Source organism: Bufo bufo, chromosome 4, assembly GCF_905171765.1.
Source record: "Bufo bufo chromosome 4, aBufBuf1.1, whole genome shotgun sequence".
In the NCBI taxonomy this organism is placed as follows: domain Eukaryota; kingdom Metazoa; phylum Chordata; class Amphibia; order Anura; family Bufonidae; genus Bufo; species Bufo bufo.
The window spans coordinates 284931237-284952790 of NC_053392.1; the positions used below are offsets into that span (position 1 = coordinate 284931237).

A 21554-nucleotide genomic window follows, 5' to 3' on the forward strand; every position below is an offset into this window, starting at 1 on the left:
CCCCAGTAATATGCCCTCATTGTGCCCCCCAGTAATATGCCCACATTGTGCCCCCCAGTAATATGCCCACATTGTGCCCCCATAATATGCCCACATTGTGCCCCACATAATATGCCCACAATGTGCCCCTCACAGAAAAAAATAATAAACACCACATAGCAGGACATCGGCTGCTCTAGCCTGTGAAGGAGGTGGAGCCAAGGCTGACTGCCTCCCAGCCCCGCCCTCTGCACAGACCAGAGGTGTGAAGAGCCTGCAGGGGGAGGGATGATGAAGCAGGGAGCTGATGTTGGCTCTTTGCTTCATCATAATACAGGCAACTGTCTCTGCTTCCTATGGATGCAGGGACAGCTTCCAGAAAGCGGGACATACCTCCCCATACTGGGACTGTCCTGCCTGATCCGGGACGGTTGGGAGGTACAATATGGCAATGCAATACGGTCAATATACTCATAAAGGTTACAGTTCAGTTCAACAGTTTTTATGCAAAGATCCGGAGGGGAAGCAATGATGGGAGGAGTGGAAGTGGCTATTATGATGGTAGTGATACTCACAGTTCACAGTGGCAATCTTCCCTCTTGTGCTCCCTGGGGCTATGCTGTTAATGGGGAGTGCACCCTTTCTGCCCATCTGGTAGTAGTAGGGGTGCCCTTGAGGATGAATGTTTGTCAGGGTGCAAGGAAGGAAGGCCAGTGCAGGGCTGGAGAATGGCAGTGGTGCAGGTTTATAAACAGAGACCCTAGTAGTATCCAGATTATATACACGGTACTTCCAAGACAGCACATGGGAAAACAGGAAGTGAGATAGACAACTGTGAGTCTCTATATCAGATCCAAACAACTTTTTGAGATGACCAGAGGGGTGCACATTCACAGTATATACAACAGTTCCCACAGCAGGGTGTAGATCCTCTAACGGGTACCTAATCCGTGATAAAAGTGTGGTGGGTGCCTGAGGCAATCTCCAATCTTCACTAGCAGTAAGGCCTTAACTTTGGTCCCACATAGTCTATACATTCTGTACTTTCTCAGAGGATGGTGGTAGTTGGTTGGCATACAAAGATAAAGGTTCCTTAGAGCAGGTCTCACAGGCACACGTAGATGCTTCCTTTCACTTTGCTTGAGTTACACTACTCATATCCCTCAGAGTGGGAAGTCCAGCCTTTCTCCTTCTGAGTAGGACACAATAACTAAATGGTGTTTCCATTTTAGTTCTTGGATCAGGGCCAGACTGGGATTACAAAGCAGTTCTGGCACACAAACCCCACCAACCCACATATGATATCACTCAAAAATAGTGGTGCGCAATGAATGCTGCGACAAATTTAGCCAAATTTAGTCGTGCCCCTATTTAACACATCAATGTAAAAAAGTAAAAAACGCTAGACAGAAAGGCCTAATCACATACAGCCAGGTCCATAAATATTTGGACATCGACACAATTCTAACATTTTTTGCTCTATACACCACCACAATGGATTTGAAATGAAACGGACAAGATGTGCTTTAACTGCAGACTGTCAGCTTTAATTTGAGGCTATTTTCATCCAAATAACGTGAACGGTGTAGGAACTACAACAGTTTGCATATGTGCCTCACACTTGTTAAGGGACCAAAAGTATTGGGACAGAATAATAATCATAAATCAAACTTTTGCTTTTTAATACTTGGTTGCAAATCCTTTGCAGTCAATTACAGCCTGAAGTCTGAAACGCATAGACATCACCAGACGCTGGGTTTCATCCCTGGTTATGCTCTGCCAGGTCTCTACTGCAACTGTCTTCAGTTCCTGCTTGTTCTTGGGGCCTTTTCCCTTCAGCTTTGTCTTCAGCAAGTGAAATGCATGCTTAATCGGATTCAGGTCAGGTGATTGACTTGGCCATTGCATAACATTCCACTTCTTTCCCTTAAAAAACTTTTTGGTTGCTTTTGCAGTATGCTTTGGGTCATTGTCCATCTGCACTGTATAGCGCCGTCCAATGAGTTCTGAAGCATTTGGCTGAATATGAGCAAATAATATTGCCCGAAACACTTCAGAATTCATCCTGCTGCTTTTGTCAGAAGTCACATCATCAATTAATACAAGAGAACCAGTTCCATTGGCAGCCATACATGCCCACGCCATGACACTACCATCACCATGCTTCACTGATGAGGTGGTATGCTTAGGATCATGAGCAGTTCCTTTCCTTCCCCATACTGTTCTCTTCCCATCACTCTGGTACAAGTTGAACTTGGTCTCATCTGTCCATAGGATGTTGTTCCAGAACTGTGAAGGCTTTTTTAGATGTCGTTTGGCAAACTCTAATCTGGCCTTCCTGTTTTTGAGGCTCACCAATGGTTTACATCTTGCGGTGAACCCTCCTTATTCACTCTGGTGAAGTCTTCTCTTGATTGTTGACTTTGACACACATACACCTACCCCCTGTTCTTGATCTGGCCAACTGTTGTGAAGGGTGTTTTCTTCACCAGGGAAAGAATTCTTCGGTCATCCACCACAGTTGTTTTCCGTGGTCTTCTGGGTCATTTTGTGTTGCTGAGCTCACCGGTGCATTCCTTCTTTTTAAGAATGTTCCATTTGGCCACGCATAATGTGTTTGCTATCTCTCTGATGGGTTTGTTTTGTTTTTCCAGCCTAATGATGGCTTGCTTCACTGATAGTGACAGCTCTTTGGATCTTATCTTGAGAGTTGACAGCAACAGATTCCAAATGCAAATAGCAGACTTGAAATGAACTCTGGACCTTTTATCTGCTCATTGTAATTGGGATAATGAGGGAATAACACACACCTGGCCATGGAACAGGTGAGAAACCAATTGTCCCATTACTTTTGGTCCCTTAACAAGTGGGAGGCACATATGCAAACTGTTGTAATTCCTACACCATTCACCTGATTTGGATGTAAATACCCTCAAATGAAAGCTGATAGTCTGCAGTTAAATCACATCTTGTTAGTTTCATTTCAAATCCATTGTGGTGGTATATAGAGCCAAAAATGTTAGAATTGTGTCACTGTCCCAATATTTATGGACCTGACTGTGTATAGGGGCATACATTACCCTACCCAACATCAGCACATACATGATAAATCTCTAATACCTTCTTAGCAGCATCCAATACCACCATGCAGCATCCCCACTGGCAGCAATATTGCTCCCAGTTAATCCCTTCCTGACGCAACGTTTTTCATTTTTGTTTATATAACTACCTGCCTCTCCTAAGCCCTAACCTTTTTATTTTTCAGTTCACATTGCCGTATAAGGGTTTGATTTTTGTGGGACAAGTTGTGCTTTCTATGTTACTAATTACTATTGCATACAATATAGTGGGAAGCTGGAAGAAAAATCTAAATGGGATGGAATTGGAAATACATAGTTGCATAACAAGCTGTATTATTCAATTAGACCATTTTGGGATGTGTATTACTTTTGATGACTTTTTATTCAGTTTTTTTGTAGGTGAAGTGACCAAAAAACAGCGACTCAGCAATTTAGTTATTTTTTTTTATGTCATGTCATTCATCAGGATAAAAACTAATATTTTAATAGTTTGGGCATTTTGAGACAGAGCAGTACTAATTATCTTTATTCTTATTGTTTATTTTTATTTGTAAAATGATCTGTAGGAATAGAACAATGCAGCGCGTCACATTTTTTAGCCCCGCACATTATTAAAAGCCCCTCCTACATATAATAGGCCACTCCCAACAAACACTGTACAGCTGAAATTCTATTGTTGAGGCCTGTCTCTACACATCATACGGAGAAGGGAGGGTCTGTCCTGGCTGCACTGCTTGCTTATACAACAACAAGCTACAGCCAGGAAGCTCCTCCGCTCTTCTCCCTCCCCAGATCCTGCTCAAGGCTTGTGGTTTTCCCCCACCATCTTCCACCCGCCCATGGCCTGCTGCCCCCTTTGGCTGTCCTCACCCAGCTCTGAATCTTCCTTCTGCAAATGGCAGGGGGAGGAGCCGGAGCATCTCCTCTCCTACATAGAGCCACATACCTCTTACATCCAGTGATGTCACCTTTGTTGTAGACGTTCTCTTTCTTTATCTTCTCCATTCAGACCAGACCGCCATGATGATTTTTCAGCCATCTCCCGTCTCTGCAGAGATTGACAGACATTAGTTTCCCATATTTTCATCATCTTCACTTCTTCTGAACACCCTTTCCTGCCACCCCCAATACTATACTGCAGAAACAGTCCCCTTAGAAATACTACTACCACACAGATAGTGCCCCCTTCAACAATTACTGGCACACAGTGCTCTAAAAAATATCTGCACCTAGACACTAATAGTATAAAGATAATGTCCCCCAAAAATAATTGTGCTAAGCTGATACTATGCCAGTGTGCCCCCCAAAGTAACAGTGCTCCCCAAAATCCCACCAATATAAATAATTCTCTGCCAGAGCACATTTAGTAGTAATAATGCCCCTATAGTGCCCATACTAGTAATCATGTTCCTCATAGCCCCCCAGTAGTAGTAAAGCTCCGCATAATACCTCCTAGTAGTAATAATTCTCCCTATAATATGACAGTACATGAAATACCCCCGCTTAGTGCCCGCAGTTGAGCTAATGTCCCCATAATGTATGCCAGTATAAAATACCCCTATATAGTGCCCCAGTAAATGCCCTCATAGTGCTCCTCTCCCCCTTCCCCATAGTGTCCCCCATAATATGCCAGTAAAAAAATGCCCCTTCTTAGTGCCCCCAGCAGATGTCCCTAAAGTGCTCCTCTTCCCCATAATGTGCCAGTAAAAAATGCCCCTTCTAAGTGCCACCATATGCCCCAATAGTGCTCCACTCCCCCATAGTGCCCCATAGTGCCACTCTCCCCTATAGTGCCTCCCCTAATGTGCCAGTAAAAAATGTCCCCTTAGTGCCACCAGATGCCATAGTGCCCCCCATAATGTGCCAATAAGAAAAAAGGCTCCTTTAGAGCCCCCATTTCCCCATAGTGCCCCCAAATAATGCCCCTAAAGTGCCACCAGATGCCCCATAGTGCTGTTCTCCCCTATAGTGCCCCCCCAATAATGTGTCAATAAAAAAAAGCCCCTTTAGAGCCCCCAGAGTGCTCCTCTCCCCCATGGTGCCCCCCCCATAATGTGCCAGTAAGAAATGCCCCCAGAGTGCCACCCCCAAAAAAATGTGGCTGTAAGAATTGTCAGATGCCCCCATAGTGCCAGACCAAAAAAAAAAGAAAACACATACTTACCTCCATCAGCAGCGATGTGATGCAGGCCTCTTCCGGCCTGTGTCCCTGCTGTGTGCTGCCCGGCTCAGGCGGCGCGATGATAATGACGTCATCGCGCCGCCTGAGACGGCCTCTGATAGGCTGCAGGCATTAGTGCCTGCGGCCAATCAGAAGAACAGGGAATGGAGACGCCTCTCTCTTCCCTGCTCTGCCGCAGCACAGATGAATATGGAGATGATCGCTTCCACAATGGAAGCACTCATCTCCTACTGCCTGCCCCCACCGCCGCCGCAATTACATCCAGGGCCGCGCCGCCTGTGGTGATCGAAGGTGCGGCCCTGAGGGATAAAAAAAAAATATTGGCTGGTTGTTCTAGACCCGCTGGACCGCCCCTGTAGGTGCGCCACTGGTGAACACTGCAGACACACAACACCGTGAGAAAAGTTTCATGCTCAGTCAGTGCATGAAAAGTGTCTAGTGTCCCTTCTGGACCCAGTAAATTTTTATTTCTAGTGTTTGTGTTTGTTTCCCTCCTCTTTTCCAAAATCCATAACATCATTTGGGGGAGTTTTGTTTTTCCAGCTAGAACTGTGCACTAAAAATTTTATTCTGGCGTTCAGTAGGATTAAAGCTATACCAAATGTACGGTATATAGTTTTTGTTTTACTACTTAAAAAAATACAAACTTTTGAAAAAAAATTATTCTTTCATCACCATATTCTGACACCTATAATTTCCTTTTTACAAAGCTGTGTATTTTTTGCAAGATGAACTGTGATTTATATTGGTCTTTATTTAATTTCATTTGTAAAAACTGGGAATATGTGTCATTTGAAATGTTAATATTCTGTGTTTGTTTATATTTTTTAAAACATTCAAAATTTTCTATTACTGCACTTTTTAGTCCTATTAGGGGACGTTAACATGCAATCCTCTGATTTCTGATTCTATACACTGCAATAGTATACTATTGTAGGCTATGAGACAGCCACCCCACAGGCAGGGCTTAACAGGCAGTGTGCACAGGGGTGGACAGGGAACTTTAAAGTGGCCCTGGAAAAAAACCTAAAAGAGGCCCCATGCTGTAGGCGGGACCAACTTGATAGAAGGTGGGGCAACATAAGTAGGCGAGGACAACACAAGGAGATGGGACCAGCCATGTCGTAGTGCAGCAGAAAATACTGCCTCAGCAGAACCAAATACCGCAGTGCAGCACAAATTACTACCACCACAGCTGCTGTATCCAACTATATCAAAATCTTGAGGACAGTGATACAGATGAATTCAGGAGGGCACCTGCACCTGCCGGCCAAGTGCATAAGTACCTAATGCTCCTAGCATTAATTACTACTGAGAGCATGAGATGATTATGTATCTAGCAGGCAGCCTGAAGAAGGATTCAGGTGGGCCTCCTGGGAATCAGCCCACCAGGAAATTTCCTTGTAGGGTCTCTGGCCATTCTGCTCATGAGTGTGCTATAGGTGCCTTTACAAGGACTTAGGCTACCATAGCAAACAATTGGAACCCCTCAAATTCTCCAGAAATGCCATAGTGTCAACTATGTTACAAAGTTGGCACCCACCAAATACAAAGTGGGGCAAGCTTGTGATCCCACTCCATACACCTCTCAGAGTTATAGTTACATCAGCGGTGTGTTCTCGCCTCATCGTGTCCGCAATCATATAGAGACTGACTGTATCATAAATTACTATGATACAGTCAGTTCTGGTCAGGGGAACCGAAGTCGGCCCGGAAGATGCAGCCAATACACAAACCGTGTTTCCCGGGCAGATCACAGTCGTGTGCACGAGCCCTTAGATTTTATGTATGAGGAAGATTATAGATTTTTGTGTTTTACAAGCATTTAAAATGCTGGAAAAGTTTGTGTGTGTGAGGGAGCCCTTTTACCTTTGATATGTACAGTGCTGCCCATAATTATTCATACCCCTGGCAAATTTTGACTTAAAGTTACTTTTATTCAACCAGCAAGTAATTTTTTTTACGGGAAATTACATAGGTGTCTCCGAAAAGATAATAAGACGATGTACAAGAGGCATTATTGTATAAAAAAAAAATTCTCAGCTTTTATTTACAGTTGAGCGAAAAATACAAGATGTTCCGCACTGTGGAAAATCTCAGAGGTCGTGGTCGGAAGCCAAAAGAGACACCTGTGCTGGCCAGGAGGATAGTTAGAGAGGTGAAAAATAATCCAAGGATCACCACCAAGGCCATCCTGGTGAATCTGGGCTCTGCTGGTGGCAATGTCTAAAGGCAGACAATCCAACAGACATTGCACAATGCAGACCAAGGAGGACGCCACTTCTCCAGATAAGGCACACAAAAGCTCGCTTGGCCTTTGCAAAAGCTCATCTGGACAAAGAAAACAACTTCTGGTCTTCTGTGTTATGGTCAGATGAAACAAAAATTTAATTGTTTGGTCACAATGATGTTTCCTTCATTTGGCGTAAAAAAGGAGAAGCCTTCAACCCAAAGAACACCATTCCCACTGTCAAACATGGTGGTGGGAACCTAATGCTTTGGAGGTGTTTTTCAGCCAATGGACCAGGGAACCTAATCACAGTAAACGGCACCATGAAAAAAGAGCAATACATGAGGATTTTCAACGACATCAAGCAGTCTGCAGAGAAACTTGGCCTTGGGCACCAGTGGACATTTCAGCATGACAAAGACCCAAAACACACAGCAAAAGTGGTGAAGAAATGGTTAGCAGACAACAACATTAACATTTTGGAGTGGCCCAGCCAGAGTCCAGACTTGAATCCAATTGAGAATCTGTGGAGGGAGCTAAAGATCAGAGTGATGGCAAGAAGACCCTCCAACCTGAAAGATTTGGAGCTCATTGCTAAAGATGAATGGGCAAAAATACCTGTGGAGACATGCAAAAAGCTGGTATGCAACTATAGGAAGCGTTTGATTGCTGTAATAGCCAATAAAGGCTTTTCTATTGATTATTGAGAAGGGTATGCATAATTTTGGACTGGACATTTTTTGCTCAAATGTAAATAAAAGCCGAGAAATGTTTTTTTCCTACAATAATGCCTCTTGTACATCGTCTTATTGTCTGTTGGGAGAGACAATAAAACCTAACCCAAGAGAGGGTCACCAGAACCACCCCATAAATGCACATCCGACAATCAATCAGTATCAAAAAATATATAAAGTTTATTAGACACACCAACAGACACATTAAAAAATTGTATACAATTAGAACAAAGTGTGGTATGCAGTGAATACTATGTAACCAGCACATACAGGTCCACTGAGTTGCCCCACCATAGGCACATATAATAAAAACCAGCATATAAGAGTATAAATGTGGAGCATAAAGAAAATGTAACATAAGGTAAGACCTCTGGAAATACAAACAGACCTAGATAGGGTCACAATGGAGGAGCCAAACCTACATGAGCAGCTGGTGCAGTGGACCTGGGAAAATGAGAAAGCGCCTAACGCGTATCGCCGGAGCAATCCGGCTTCCTCAGGGGTAGAGAGTAACTGCTGGGGCATCACTTTATATGGGGTAATGGGTAAAATTCAAATAATATTCACCTGTGCAGCAAAATTCAATGAACGCCATGTACAAGTGTGCAGGACGAGGCATGGCCGGAAACCGGAAGTAGGAAGTCCACATAGTTAACAGGTGGAACGCACATGCGTTCCACCTGTAAAATCGCGGCTATATAAAAGAAATAGCAAGGGGTTCGCTGGCATCATACCCTATAATAACCTAAAGTAAGTACATATATAGATAATGGTGTTATTACCAGTGGGAGCCCCAATGTGGAGGCGGACACGCAGCAGAGTGTCCGAATATGCAGCATTCTGGCCCCGGATGTGAATAACACATGACCGGAAGCCGGATGCCGCAATGGACCGCATGGTGGAACGCATCGTGCGCTCCACGGTGAATGGTGGAGCGCACGGTCCGCTCGTCATACGGAGGAGGAGGGATGGAGTGAGCAGGAGGAGCTGGACACTATATAACATAAAGGGGAAGAGGACAAGAGAGGATCTATTGAATGAGGGGGCAGAGTCATGAAGGTATTCCATGTGTAACACCATATTGTTATGCAGAGCAGTGGGGGGTCAATACAATGTGGTGATGTCATGCCTAAACGAGGGCATGCCATTATACATATCAAATTAAATTACATTACAATGGTATGATTAAGTAATCAATGAAGAATAATATTTATAATAATAACAATAACAGTGATAAGCGTACAGGGAATATGTACACACCCCGTATACCGAATATTAACACACAATTAGGAAACTAAATGTACGGATGTTGTAACCGTAACAGCAGCAATATAAGCACCCACAGGATGAACTGATGTGATAATCATAGGTATTAGAGATTATATATATCAGACATATATCACAAAGTGTCGTAATGAGGACCCTATTCTCAGGTCCAGCCGTGTATCTAACCTAAAAGGAAAAAATTATATTTTATAAAAAGGCAAAAAAGGCCTGTTGGTATTATCTGTAAACGCCATCTGTGCAAAAAAAATAATAAAAAATACTTTATGGTTGTGTCCATAAAGGGGACATTTTATTGTGGATCCAAGAGACCAACGGTCACGAAAAAGGAAGATGTAAAGATATTTAGGGTTGGGTAATATTTTGCTGCAGGTAGAGCTTAGGCAATAGTGATTCACAATACAAGGGATTTTCCCTGTGTCTTAGTTTAGAAGGTGTGTAATAAGTGTCAGATTCTCTAGGGCTGGGTTTTTACAATAAAAAGCTTGAAAAGTGCTGTAATTCTGAAGTCAAGCTCATTCTTTTGTAGTATCTACAAGCTATTCATTTGTCATCTCAGTGGAAAAGCCAGGATGTGCCTATTGTGGCCTCTTGTTTTGAGGCATGCTGTCTTCTTTTTCTTGTGCCTGGTCTCTTGTAATGGCAGGTAAGTGTGCATTCTTGTAATGGCAGGTAAGTGTGCATAACACCTGGATGGTATGTCCACGGATAAAATACTTGATTAAAATGTAACTGACTTGATCAAGTCATAGTACAATAGTAAGAGTGGTGTTGGAATCTTCAATTTTTCATACATATAGTGTAATTCTCATTTGATATGTTCTGTAGGTACATAGATCATGAATATGTTCTTTAAGGGGAGAAGTGAAGAGACAGACTCTACAACTTAATACCTAAATGATCTACAGTCTCATTTCTGTTTTAATTCTTCATTTACCAGATTTACTTTGTAGTTCCCATTGGAAATAACAGTTAATCCCAGGTTTAACCAGTTCAAGACTGGATCATTCCCCCCTTCCTGGCCATTTTTCATTTTTTTTAGTACATGCAACTTTGAAAGACATAACTTTTTTTTTCCATTCTGTTATCACGTAATGATCTAAAAGAGTCTTTTTTTCGGTCATACATCGAGCTTTTATTTTAATGTCATTTTATTTTTTATTTATTTTTTATTTTTTATAAAAGGGAAAAAAAAATTAAAAAAGATAGGAAATAGTCTTTTTTTTAATCTTTTTTGTTAATAGCACAATAACAAAAATATTTTTCCTAATTATGTCTCATAATAGCTGTTTTGATATATGAGATGTGTGGGGTATGGTTGCTGTGGGTGAGGCTAGAAACTGCAGTGTGTCATGTAGTGGCATTATTTGTTTTTTCATTTAAATTCTTTCATTACTTTATATTACACTTTATTTTACACTTTATGTCCCTAATAAGACTTTTGGGGGACATTTATCATTAATTTTTTTTTTATTATTGCTGATTTCTCCTGTAACTAGGGCTGACATATTAGCCTCAGTTACAGGGAGAATATAGCCCCCAGGGAGGTTTACAGGGCTGTACAAACTCACTGCAGAGCTGATCTGGGTCTGCTAAGATCCAGCAGCTCACACAGACTACTGATCCCGTGCGGTCGAATAAAAGCTGTGACCTGAGCAGGAATAACAACTGTCTGGATGTATATAATCAACAGGTGATTGGGCAGTGGTTAGTCTGATGTTACTCTATCTATACAGGAGTTGTACAAATCTATTACTCTCCATCATAGATGCCTTCAATCAGTGTATAAATAATGTGTGACATTTATATAAGTGGAGTACCTTTCTCTGGATACGAGTGATCACTTGACCACTTTCCTGGCAGTATTTCCTGAAAAGTTAGAGTAAGGCCCCTTTCAGACGCACAAATTCCACACTCCGGACTCGCAGCGTGAGTATAAGACAGCTCCCATCCCGTTCTCCCACCGCTGAAGGGGTCGCATAGCATTATATTGATTTATGATGCTATGTAACCCTTAGAGTTCTGGAATGTATTGAATAACACGGACATAATGCTGTCAGTGTTTTCCAATACATTCCAGAACTTTAAGGGTTACATAGCATCATAAATTAATATAATGCTATGCGACCTCATAAGTGCTCGGAGTTCAAGACGGCAGCTGCTGCATACTCGCGCTGCGAGTCAGATGCGTGGGACTCGCTCGTCTTAAAGGGTGTTAGGCCCCTTTCACACGAGCAAGTATTCCACACGGATGCGATGCGGGAGGTGAATGCATTGCACCCGCACTGAATACCGACCCATTCATTTCTATGGGGCTGTTCACATGAGCTGTGATTTTCACGCATCACTTGTGCGTTGCGTGAAAATCGCAGCATGCTCCTCTTTGTGCTTTTTTCACGTAACGCAGGCCCCATAGAAATGAATGGGGTTGCGTGAAAATCACAAGCATCCGCAAGCAAGTGCGGATGCGGTGCGATTTTCACGCACGGTTGCTAGGAGACGATCGGGATGGAGACCCGATCATTATTATTTTCCCTTATAACATGGTTATAAGGGAAAATAATAGCATTCTGAATACAGAATGCATAGTAAAACATCGCTGGAGGGGTTAAAAAAATAAATAAAAATAATTTAACTCACCTTAGTCCACTTGATCGCGGCCCGGCATCTCCTTCTGTCTTCATCTGATCTCTGTGCAGCAACAGGACCTTTGGTGACGTCATTCCGGTCATCACATGATCCATCACATGATCTTTTACCAAGTGGACTAAGGTGAGTTAAATTTTTTTAATTTTTTTTTTAACCCCTCCAGCGATGTTTTACTATGCATTCTGTATTCAGAATGCTATTATTTTCCCTTATAACCATGTTATAAGGGAAAATAATACTATCTACAGAACACCGATCCCAAGCCCGAACGTCTGTGAAGAAGTTCGGGTTTGGGTACCAAACACGCACGATTTTTCTCACGCGAGTGCAAAATGCATTACAATGTTTTGCACTCGTGCGGAAAAATCGCGGGTGTTCCCGTAACGCACCCGCACATTTTCCCGCAACGCCCGTGTGAAAGAGGCCTTAGTGTTAAAAAATTAGCTTACCACAGTTTTTAAAATTAATAGGTTTGTCTTCTTTTGACAACTTATTTTCAAATGATGTTAATAGAGGAGTGATCCCAAATTGAACATGACCTTGTAGTTGCCAGACCCAAGAATGACTACTGGAGTGGCTACCTCTCTGGAGGTCCTGGCACGTCAAGGCATTACATGAACATCCCAGTGATCACAAAGGCCATGGAATACTTGATTTCCCCTGCAGCCAAATAAACATTAATTGCCTGCCCTGTGAGTTTATGGCTCCCCACACAAAAATTATGGTGGGTCAAGTCAACTCTTCTAATGAATATATAATGTTAACTGACATTAACATTCTGTACTTTCCTCTACAGGCCATCATATTACATTTCGATACCTGCCAATACAATCCAAGGTGCTAATACTTCCATGGCTGTTCATTGGTTTGGAGAAATGTACTCTGAAATTACAGTAACTGCAGAGATTTTCCATAATGGCAACCCTATAGTAAGTGCAAGCAAAGTTTTCCAAAATGGTGAGTGCAAAATATATTTTTATTTAAAATTTACTTTTGCAAAAGAAAAAAAAAGATAAAACATTCAAATGCACATATTATTACTTATGTCAGGTTCTAGATAATAAAAAATATGTAGTCATTTATCAAACTGGTGTAAAGTAGAACTGGCTTAGTTGTCCATAGCAACCAATCAGATTCCACCTTTCATTTTCCAAAGGAGCTGTCAAAAATGAAAGATGGAATCTGATTGGTTGCTATGGGCAAATAAACCAGTTCTACTTTATCCCAGTTTGATAAATGACCCCAATAGTGTTGTAATATCATGGACTATAAAACTGTCAAAATTAAACATTATCTAGGAGAATTGTACTTAATATTAATGGTGCATTGGCTAAAATTGGGGATTTATTTGCAATTGACTCCGATACAGAATATTTTCAAACGTTCATGCTGGGTGTGCTTATAAGGCCTCTTTCACACTACCGTTTTTTTTTTCCTTTTTGCAGGTCGTTTTTTGCGTTCCGTATACGGTACCATTCATTTCAATGGGTTCGCAAAAAAAACGGGATGTACTCCGTATGCATTCCGTTTCCGTTTTTCCGTTCCGTTGAAAGATAGAACATGTCCTATTATTGCCCGCAAATCACGTTCCGTGGCTCCATTCAAGTCAATGGTTCCGCCAAAAAAATGGAACACATACGGAAATGCATCCGTATGTCTTCCGTATCCGTTCAGTTTTTGCGGAACCATCTATTGAAAATTTTATGGCCAGCCCAATTTTTTTCTATGTAATTACTGTATACTGTATATGCCATACGGAAAAACGGTACGGAAAAACGGAACGGAAACGGAAGCACAACGGAAACAAACATATAACAAACATATTTCACATGAAAACTTACAATTACTCGGCTTGGCCCTTGGGGATCTCTGACACCACTTCAACACTTTGGCCGGGGGCTCGGCGGAGCTGATGTGTTTTATCCTAATGAGAAATATTTCATAATAAGAATTTGGAGAAGGGGCAGAGGGATAGCAGAGCAGAGAGAGGCTGGTGCTGTTACTAGGGGGTCATACCATGAGGGAGTAATAAAGCCCTCCATAATGCCCCCCCAGTAGAAATAATTCTCCTTATAATGTGACAGTGCAAAAAATACCCCCTTGTAATGCCCCCAGGTGAGCTAATGTCCCCATAGTGCCCCCATAATGTGCCAGTATAAAATACCTCTTGTAAGGGATCGTCTCTTTTCAGGGGGTCACACTCACAGATATCTTCGCAGACACGATTATAATGTCCAAACTCTTGCTTTATTTCAGACACTTTAGCAAAGCACAGGTTAAGAAGTCGCAGCTTCAACTTATCACGTGTGACATCCACACAAAATAACAAACCCTTGCCCGGCTAGGCTCTAACTAAACACATAAGCGTATCCCTGACTCACCTAGAGAGCCCTGTTCACACATGGAACACAAATGTGGCTTTCCTCAGCTATTCAGTCCAGCAACCTCCAGGCTGTGACACTTCAATACCTTTTGGGGGATTGTGGCCCAGTAGTACTCCCGACTCTGGCCTCGTGATCCTTGTTTCACTGGCGTCACCGCGTCCCCCAAAGTTCAGGCTATCGCCTAGTCTCGTGGCCCCTCAGCCCACCCAGCTGAGACCACTCACACAGAGCCTCACCAGGACTCTGCTTCACAAGACACTCCAGAGTGAGACCCACCCAAGATCCAGTAGCAGGATTAAATAGGATCCCTGGACATGAGCATGCCCTAAGTCCCGGACTGGAGCATGGGGAACAGGCACCCACCCAACACATTGCCTGTTCCCAGTAAAAGCCCGCCCTGAAATAGCTGAACCAGCTACACTATCTATATGGTGTCCCTTAACTACTTTAGTGGACACCTGAACTAGGGCTTTTACTTCACCAAGGCCGGGCCCCTTGGTGACACGCTCCCGGTGCACACAACACCCCTTTTATCCTGCTTCCCCGTGACTTTACTGCACACCTCAATGTTCACATTGCCACACACTATATAGTGCCCCCAGTAAATGCCCCCATAGTGCTCCACACCCTCCTTCCTCCTAGTGCACCCCATAATGTACCAGTATAAAATGCTCCAGTAGATGCCCTCAGTGTCCCCCATATTAGTACCCCCTGTAGATGACCCCATAGTACTCCTCTCCCCCCTTCCCCATAGTACCCACCATAATGTGTCCCAGTATAAAATTGTACTGTACAGAGCGCCCCATTTAAAATACCTCTTCTTTGTGGCCTCAGTAGATGACCCTATAGTGCCCCCAATAATGTGCCTGTAACAAGAGCAACCCCCCAATCATGTGCCAGTAATAACATCCCCCCATGTGCCAGTAATAACAGCCCCCCATGTGCCAGTAATAACAGCCCCCCAATGTGCCAGTAATAACAGACCCCCATGTGCCAGCAATAACAGCCCCTCATGTGCCAGTAATAACAGCCCCCCATGTGCCAGTAATAACAGCCCCTCCATGTGCCAGTAATAACAGCCCCCCATGTGCCAGTAATAACAGCCCCCCCATGTGCCAGTAATAACAGCCCCCCATGTGCCAGTAATAACAGCCCCCCATGTGCCAGTAATAACAGCCCCCCCCATGTGCCAGTAATAACAGCCCCCATGTGCCAGTAATAACAGCCCCCCCATGTGCCAGTAATAACACCCCCCCATGTGCCAGCAAAAGTATTGTATATATATATATATAAAAAAAAAAAAACATACTTACCCCCATGTCAGCGATGCAATGCAGGCCTCTTCCGGCCTGTGTCCCGCACTGTATGGCTCAGGCGGCGCAATGACGTCATCGCGCCGCCTGCGCCGGCCTCTGATAGGCTGCCAGCCTAGTGCCTGAGGAAGGGAAAGGGACACGCCTCTCCCTCCCCTGCCTCAGCACAGCCATCTGTATCGCTGTCCTGAGGACGGCGATACAGATGACTATGGAGATGAGCACTTCCACAATGGAAGCGCTCATCTCCCTGTGCCCCGCCGCCTCCGCAGCCAGCTCGGGGAGGGGGCAATTGCCCCGTTGCCCCCCCTGGATCCGCCACTGTACATACCTCACACCAGACTTCGGAATTTAGACCCATGAATAAATACCCAGAATTAATGCAAACTCTAGGTCAGACTCCAAAATAAATGTTAGAATTGTGTCGATGTCCCAATATTTATGGACCTGACTGTATATTGGCCAGGAACAGGTAGTGTGAGAGGCTATGAATGGGGCATGGGGGCCAAAGTTAGATTTTTGCTATAGGGCCCAGCCATGTCATTTTGAGGGCCCACTGTACAGATACATGCAAATGTCTGCTTACATAGCGGTAGACAGAGGCAAAATGCTAGAAGATGATTAATTATGGGGGTCGCTGCTGCGAATTTGAGAAGGTATATCTCTGGGAAAAGAGGATAGTGACTGGCCTGCCCCCAGTGGCGTAAATACCGGGGAAGCAGGGGAAGCAGCTGCTTCGGGGCCCGGGCTGACAAGGGGCCCGGCAGCATGTCAGTCAACTCAACTTAGCTGCCTTTAGGTTAGTGTTTCAGGCAATGCCCCTTCACAGGACCTGTGACATGTCCATCATCATCCAACCCCCCCCTTCCTTTTGCATCTTAACTTACTGAGCTGAGTGAGAGTCTGAGAGAGAGACATCCTGTGACAGGATTCAAGCCGGAAGCCGCTCTGTTCTAGTTAAGCACTAGTGTTGAGCGCGAATATTCGAATATCGAATTTTTTTTGCAAATATCGCCACTCCGCTAATTCGCGAATATTTCGAATATAGTGATATAAATTCGATATTTCGAATATTCTTTTTTTTTTTTTTTTTTTTTAATTGTTATATTTTTTTCTTTCCCACTTCCCTAAAGTTGTTCTTACCTGTCCTTTGGATTCCTGGCTTCCTGGCTGCTCCAGTCAGTGCCCGTTGCCGCTTCTGCCGACTTCCGTGCTCATGAAATCGCAATTCGATTATTTCAAGTTATAATAATCGAATTTCGATTTTAACTTAGCACTGCTATATTTAATTCTAGCCTAATATGGAATATAGCAGTGCTAAGTTAAAATCGAAATTCGATTATTATAACTTGAATTAATCGAATTGCGATTTCAACTTGGACCTGGTTTACTATGGTTGGCTTGGTAGAATTAGCGAATATGACGAATGTATTTGTCATATTCCACAAAACGAATATAACGAATGTATTCGTCATATTCCACAAAACGAAGATAACGAAGTATTCTGCATCTTCGTTTTAGCTACCTATTCATCAACTTCGCTAATTCTAGCAATCATATAGGAAAGTTTACTATAGAGACAGCTAAGTTTAATTCGCTATGCGATTATATGACTGCTTTAAAAAAAAAAAAAAATAGAATAATTATAATACCTGATAATTATTATAATTATTCTATTTATAAAAAAAAGCAAAGTAATATAATCACATAGCGAATTAAACTTAGCTGTCTCTATAGTAAACTTTCCTATATGATTGCTAGAATTAGCGAAGTTGATGAATAGGTAGCTAAAACGAAGATGCAGAATACTTCGTTATCTTCGTTTTGTGGAATATGACGAATACATTCGTCATATTCGCTAATTCTACCAAGCCAACCATAGTAAACCAGGTCCAAGTTGAAATCGCAATTCGATTAATTCAAGTTATAATAATCGAATTTCGATTTTAACTTAGCACTGCTATATTCCATATTAGGCTAGAATTAACGAATATGGAATATAGCAGTGCTAAGTTAAAATCGAAATTCGATTATTATAACATGAATTAATCGCATTGCTTATTCAATAGGAGAGTAGCCTTTAAGTTAAAATCGCAATACACGATTATTTAAATCGCATATTAATCGCGATAACAAGAATAATGACGAATATTCGATTTTGACGAATATAAAACGAATATTCTATCGAATATTCGCGAATTTAGTCGAAATCGAATATGGCACCTGCCGCTCATCACTATTAAGCACAGCACAGTCTGGCACGCCCACCGTCAGTCCTGACTCCTGACCAGAGGAAGCAGCAGGAGGGCGAGAGAAAAGCTCAGCTCAGCAGGCAAAAGGAGCAATACACAGCAGCGCAGAGCGCACATCAGTGACTGACTCACTGGGCTTTTCAGGTATGTGTGCCCGCTGCCTGTCTGCCCCACTTGCCCATGTGTGCCCTGTGCCCACTGCCCGCTGCCTTTGTGCCCCCCTTGCCCAAGTTGCCCTGCCTAGCCCCTGTGACTATGCCTCCCTAGGCTCCCTGGTTGGCTCTTTCAGTAGAGCAGTGACTGAGGCTGACCATTATGTGTGCCCTGGGCCCTGTGGGCTTCCTTTTTCTGTGCCCGCCCTGGCCTGTGGCCCCTCTGCCCACTGCCTGTGTGCCCCCCTTGCCGAAGTTCCCCTTGTCAGCGCAGCTGCTCAGCCCTGCCTGGTCCCTGTGACTGTGCCTCCCTGGTTGGCTCTTTCAGGAGATCAGTGGCTGACCATTACGTGTGCCCCTGTGGCCTTTGTCTGTGCCCACCCTGGCCTGTGGCCCCCAGGCCACTGTCTGCGCCTTCCTGGCCCCTGTCTGCGCCCCTGGGCCTTGGCCCTTATCTGTGTCCCGTCAATGGCCCTTGTCTGTGCCCCTGGCCCTTATCTGTGCCCCCCTGGCTCTGGCCTGTGCCCCCCCAGCCTCTGTCTGCACCCCTGGGCCCTGGCCCTTATATGTGCCCCCCTTGGACCTTGTTTGCGCTCCTGACCCTGTGCACCGTCCCTGGCCCTTATCTGTGCCCTCTCCCTGGCCCTTGTCTGCCCCCCCCAGGCGCTTGTCTGCGCACCCCCCGGCCCTTGTCTGCGCCCCCCTGGCCCCTGTCTGCGCCACCCTACTTGCTGTTCTGCCATCTACTACTGCTTAGGGCTCATTCACACAAACGTGTGCTGCCAGTTGCCATATTGCGGACCGCATTTGCGGATCCACAATACACGGGCACTGAACTTCCATGTGCATTCCGCATCATGGATGCGGACCCATTCACTTCAATTGGTTCACAAATTCAGAGATGCGGAACGGAACACTTCGGTAGCACTAGTCACAGGAGTGTGGGGGTTGCATGGGAGGAGGGTTAAGACTTTGACAGGGACCCCACAACAGTATTATACAATGACACTACATGACAGACAGTGTGTGTGTATATATATATATACATATATATATAATATATAGGAAAAAGATGGCGTGGCAGCCTGGTCTGGTCTAGATCGTGACTAGCCAAAGCCAAAGGAGTGGGGTTTACACAGGAGGAGGGAGTTGCGAAGCGCGACGGGGGGGATGGGGAGGGGGGGGGTCCATACACAAATTCTAGTTACACCCCTGCCTGCCCCTGTACCTACAAGTCATCTCAGCCTCCTGAAGCATCTACCTGTATAATAATAAACTAGGTAGTCTGACAAATATTCTTCCCAGTTTTTATATGAATATAGGTTGGTTGAGATCCTCTATGCAGCCTATTTATATGTAGTGCAGTCAATGTACTGTGTCATGTGCCACTTATGCAGGGGATGGGGTACTAGGGGCTCACTTTGCTCAGGGGCCCACTGGGGGATTCACCTGTGCCCATGTGGGCCAGTCCAAACCTGGGGCCCAGTGATTTCTATGGTGGAAAGAAGATAATTATTGATTCTGTGGAGAAGGGCTGTGGTGTGATATCAAAACATCAACATTTTATACTGGTTTTCCATGTAACCAGTACATTTGCCTTACGTTGAAGTTTTAAAAATGGAATAAATACTGTGTCTGAAATATAGCCTTTAGTGGAGGTCCTCTTACGACATATCCTTTCAAACACTCTTGGAATGTACACTCTGCTGGAATCTGTATCATAAAGTGATATATTGGAGGAAATAAAGTTATTTAACTCAGTGAGGTGAAACCATTGCCATATGAGGGAGAAGGGGTAAAGGGGACTATTACAGTTGACATGTGAAAATCCTTTCAGCTGTCAGTTTTTTTTGTGTCATACCTGGAAGGAGACTGTCAGAGATGGATGGGGTGAATAAAATAAAATTCACAGCTGAGAGTATAGTAACTAGTGGAAAGTGTTGTTTACAATGTTTCCAGATATCCCATGTAAACTTCATAAGCCCTAAATTTACGGTCACAGCATAGCACACAAGATTTTAAAAAGTGTCATCCACATGCTGCAGAGAGAGTGTCCAAGCACACATCTTGGCTTATGGTATGGATTTTAAATCTGTAGTATGTCAATTTATGCTGCAGATTTCACATTTTGCAGTACAGAGGGTGAAATCTGCTGAATATCCACAGCACTCCCTCTCCAAAATCCACAACAAAATCTGCACGATTTGGCACAGAGTTTGCAACTTAAAGGGGTATTCTCATCTGAGACAATGGGGGCATAGCTCTAGGATTTGTCCGTATTGTCTGATAGGCGCTGGTCCCACTGCTGGCACATGCACATATATCGAGAATGGAGCAGGGAAAGTGGTGGCTGGAGGACCCCGGGTTTCCCCGGGTCCGGCAACCACCAAGTGCTCTCCCCATAGAAGTGAATGGGAGCACACATTTCTATGGGGCCGATATATTGGGCAGACTAGATGGGCCAAATGGTTCTTATCTGCCGACACATTCTATGTTTCTATGTTTCTATGATACTGTGGGGGTGGGAGAAAAAAAATATAGGAAAGGGGCATATACAGATCTCATAGGGCTCCATAGCAAAACTTAGTATGCCCACTTAGTATTTCAACAATTTTTTTATAAATTAGAGGGAAACATTTTTTCCTCTGCCTCATCCTCCTTATACTCTTTTTTTTGTAGGAAAAGGTGTAACACATGCTTCAAAAATATGCTGCTCTTTCTGAACACCATATTGCTCAATGTATTTATTCTAGACAGCTGGAATAAATTTCCCTCATCCAGCTCTAATTACATGCTTTGCTTTAGTACATGATAAAACTGGCTGCCTGCAGCCACTGCTACAAAGAGTTCAGTGCACAAGAATTTATACAGTTGCCACTGAACCTAATGTGCATTGTACGTTGGGGAAACTTTTTTGTGTTATAGCAACAAAGATTTTGAGAGATGGTGGTCGGAGTGCTAAGATCCCCTCTGATTGCTAGAATGAAAAGAGTGAAGAACTCATATAACGTACTCTCTCTCCTCACTGCAAGAGATGGAAAGGAGAGAGACTTATTAAAAAGTGCGAGAATCCGACCTGTTTCCCCGCCGGAGCCTATTGACTATAATGGGACCCAGCAGGGATCTGGCCTGTTTCCGGCATTAGTGCCAGTGTTTGGCTGGACAAAACCAATGAAAGCACAGTTTTTTGTCTGGACAAATTCTGGCATTAATGCTGGAAACAGGCCGGATCTCTGCCGCGTTTCATTATAGTCAATAGGGCCTATCAGTGCTCCGGCCCTTTCTGGCTATGACCGATACGATGAACTTCGTCAA

The 21554-nt window shown here is 43.8% G+C and overlaps 1 protein-coding gene across 1 annotated transcript in view; it reads left to right on the forward strand.

The window, feature by feature from the left end:
* Window positions 1-9988: 9988 nt before the first annotated feature.
* Window positions 9989-21554, forward strand: part of LOC120998124 (CD109 antigen-like) — a 125522-nt gene continuing 113956 nt past the window's right edge. Inside the window, exons 1-2 of the mRNA XM_040428652.1 lie at window positions 9989-10135; window positions 12935-13095. Of these exons, the coding sequence (XP_040284586.1) occupies window positions 10062-10135; window positions 12935-13095 (235 nt within the window). The 5' untranslated portion in view covers window positions 9989-10061. The remainder of the gene's footprint in view (window positions 10136-12934; window positions 13096-21554) is intronic.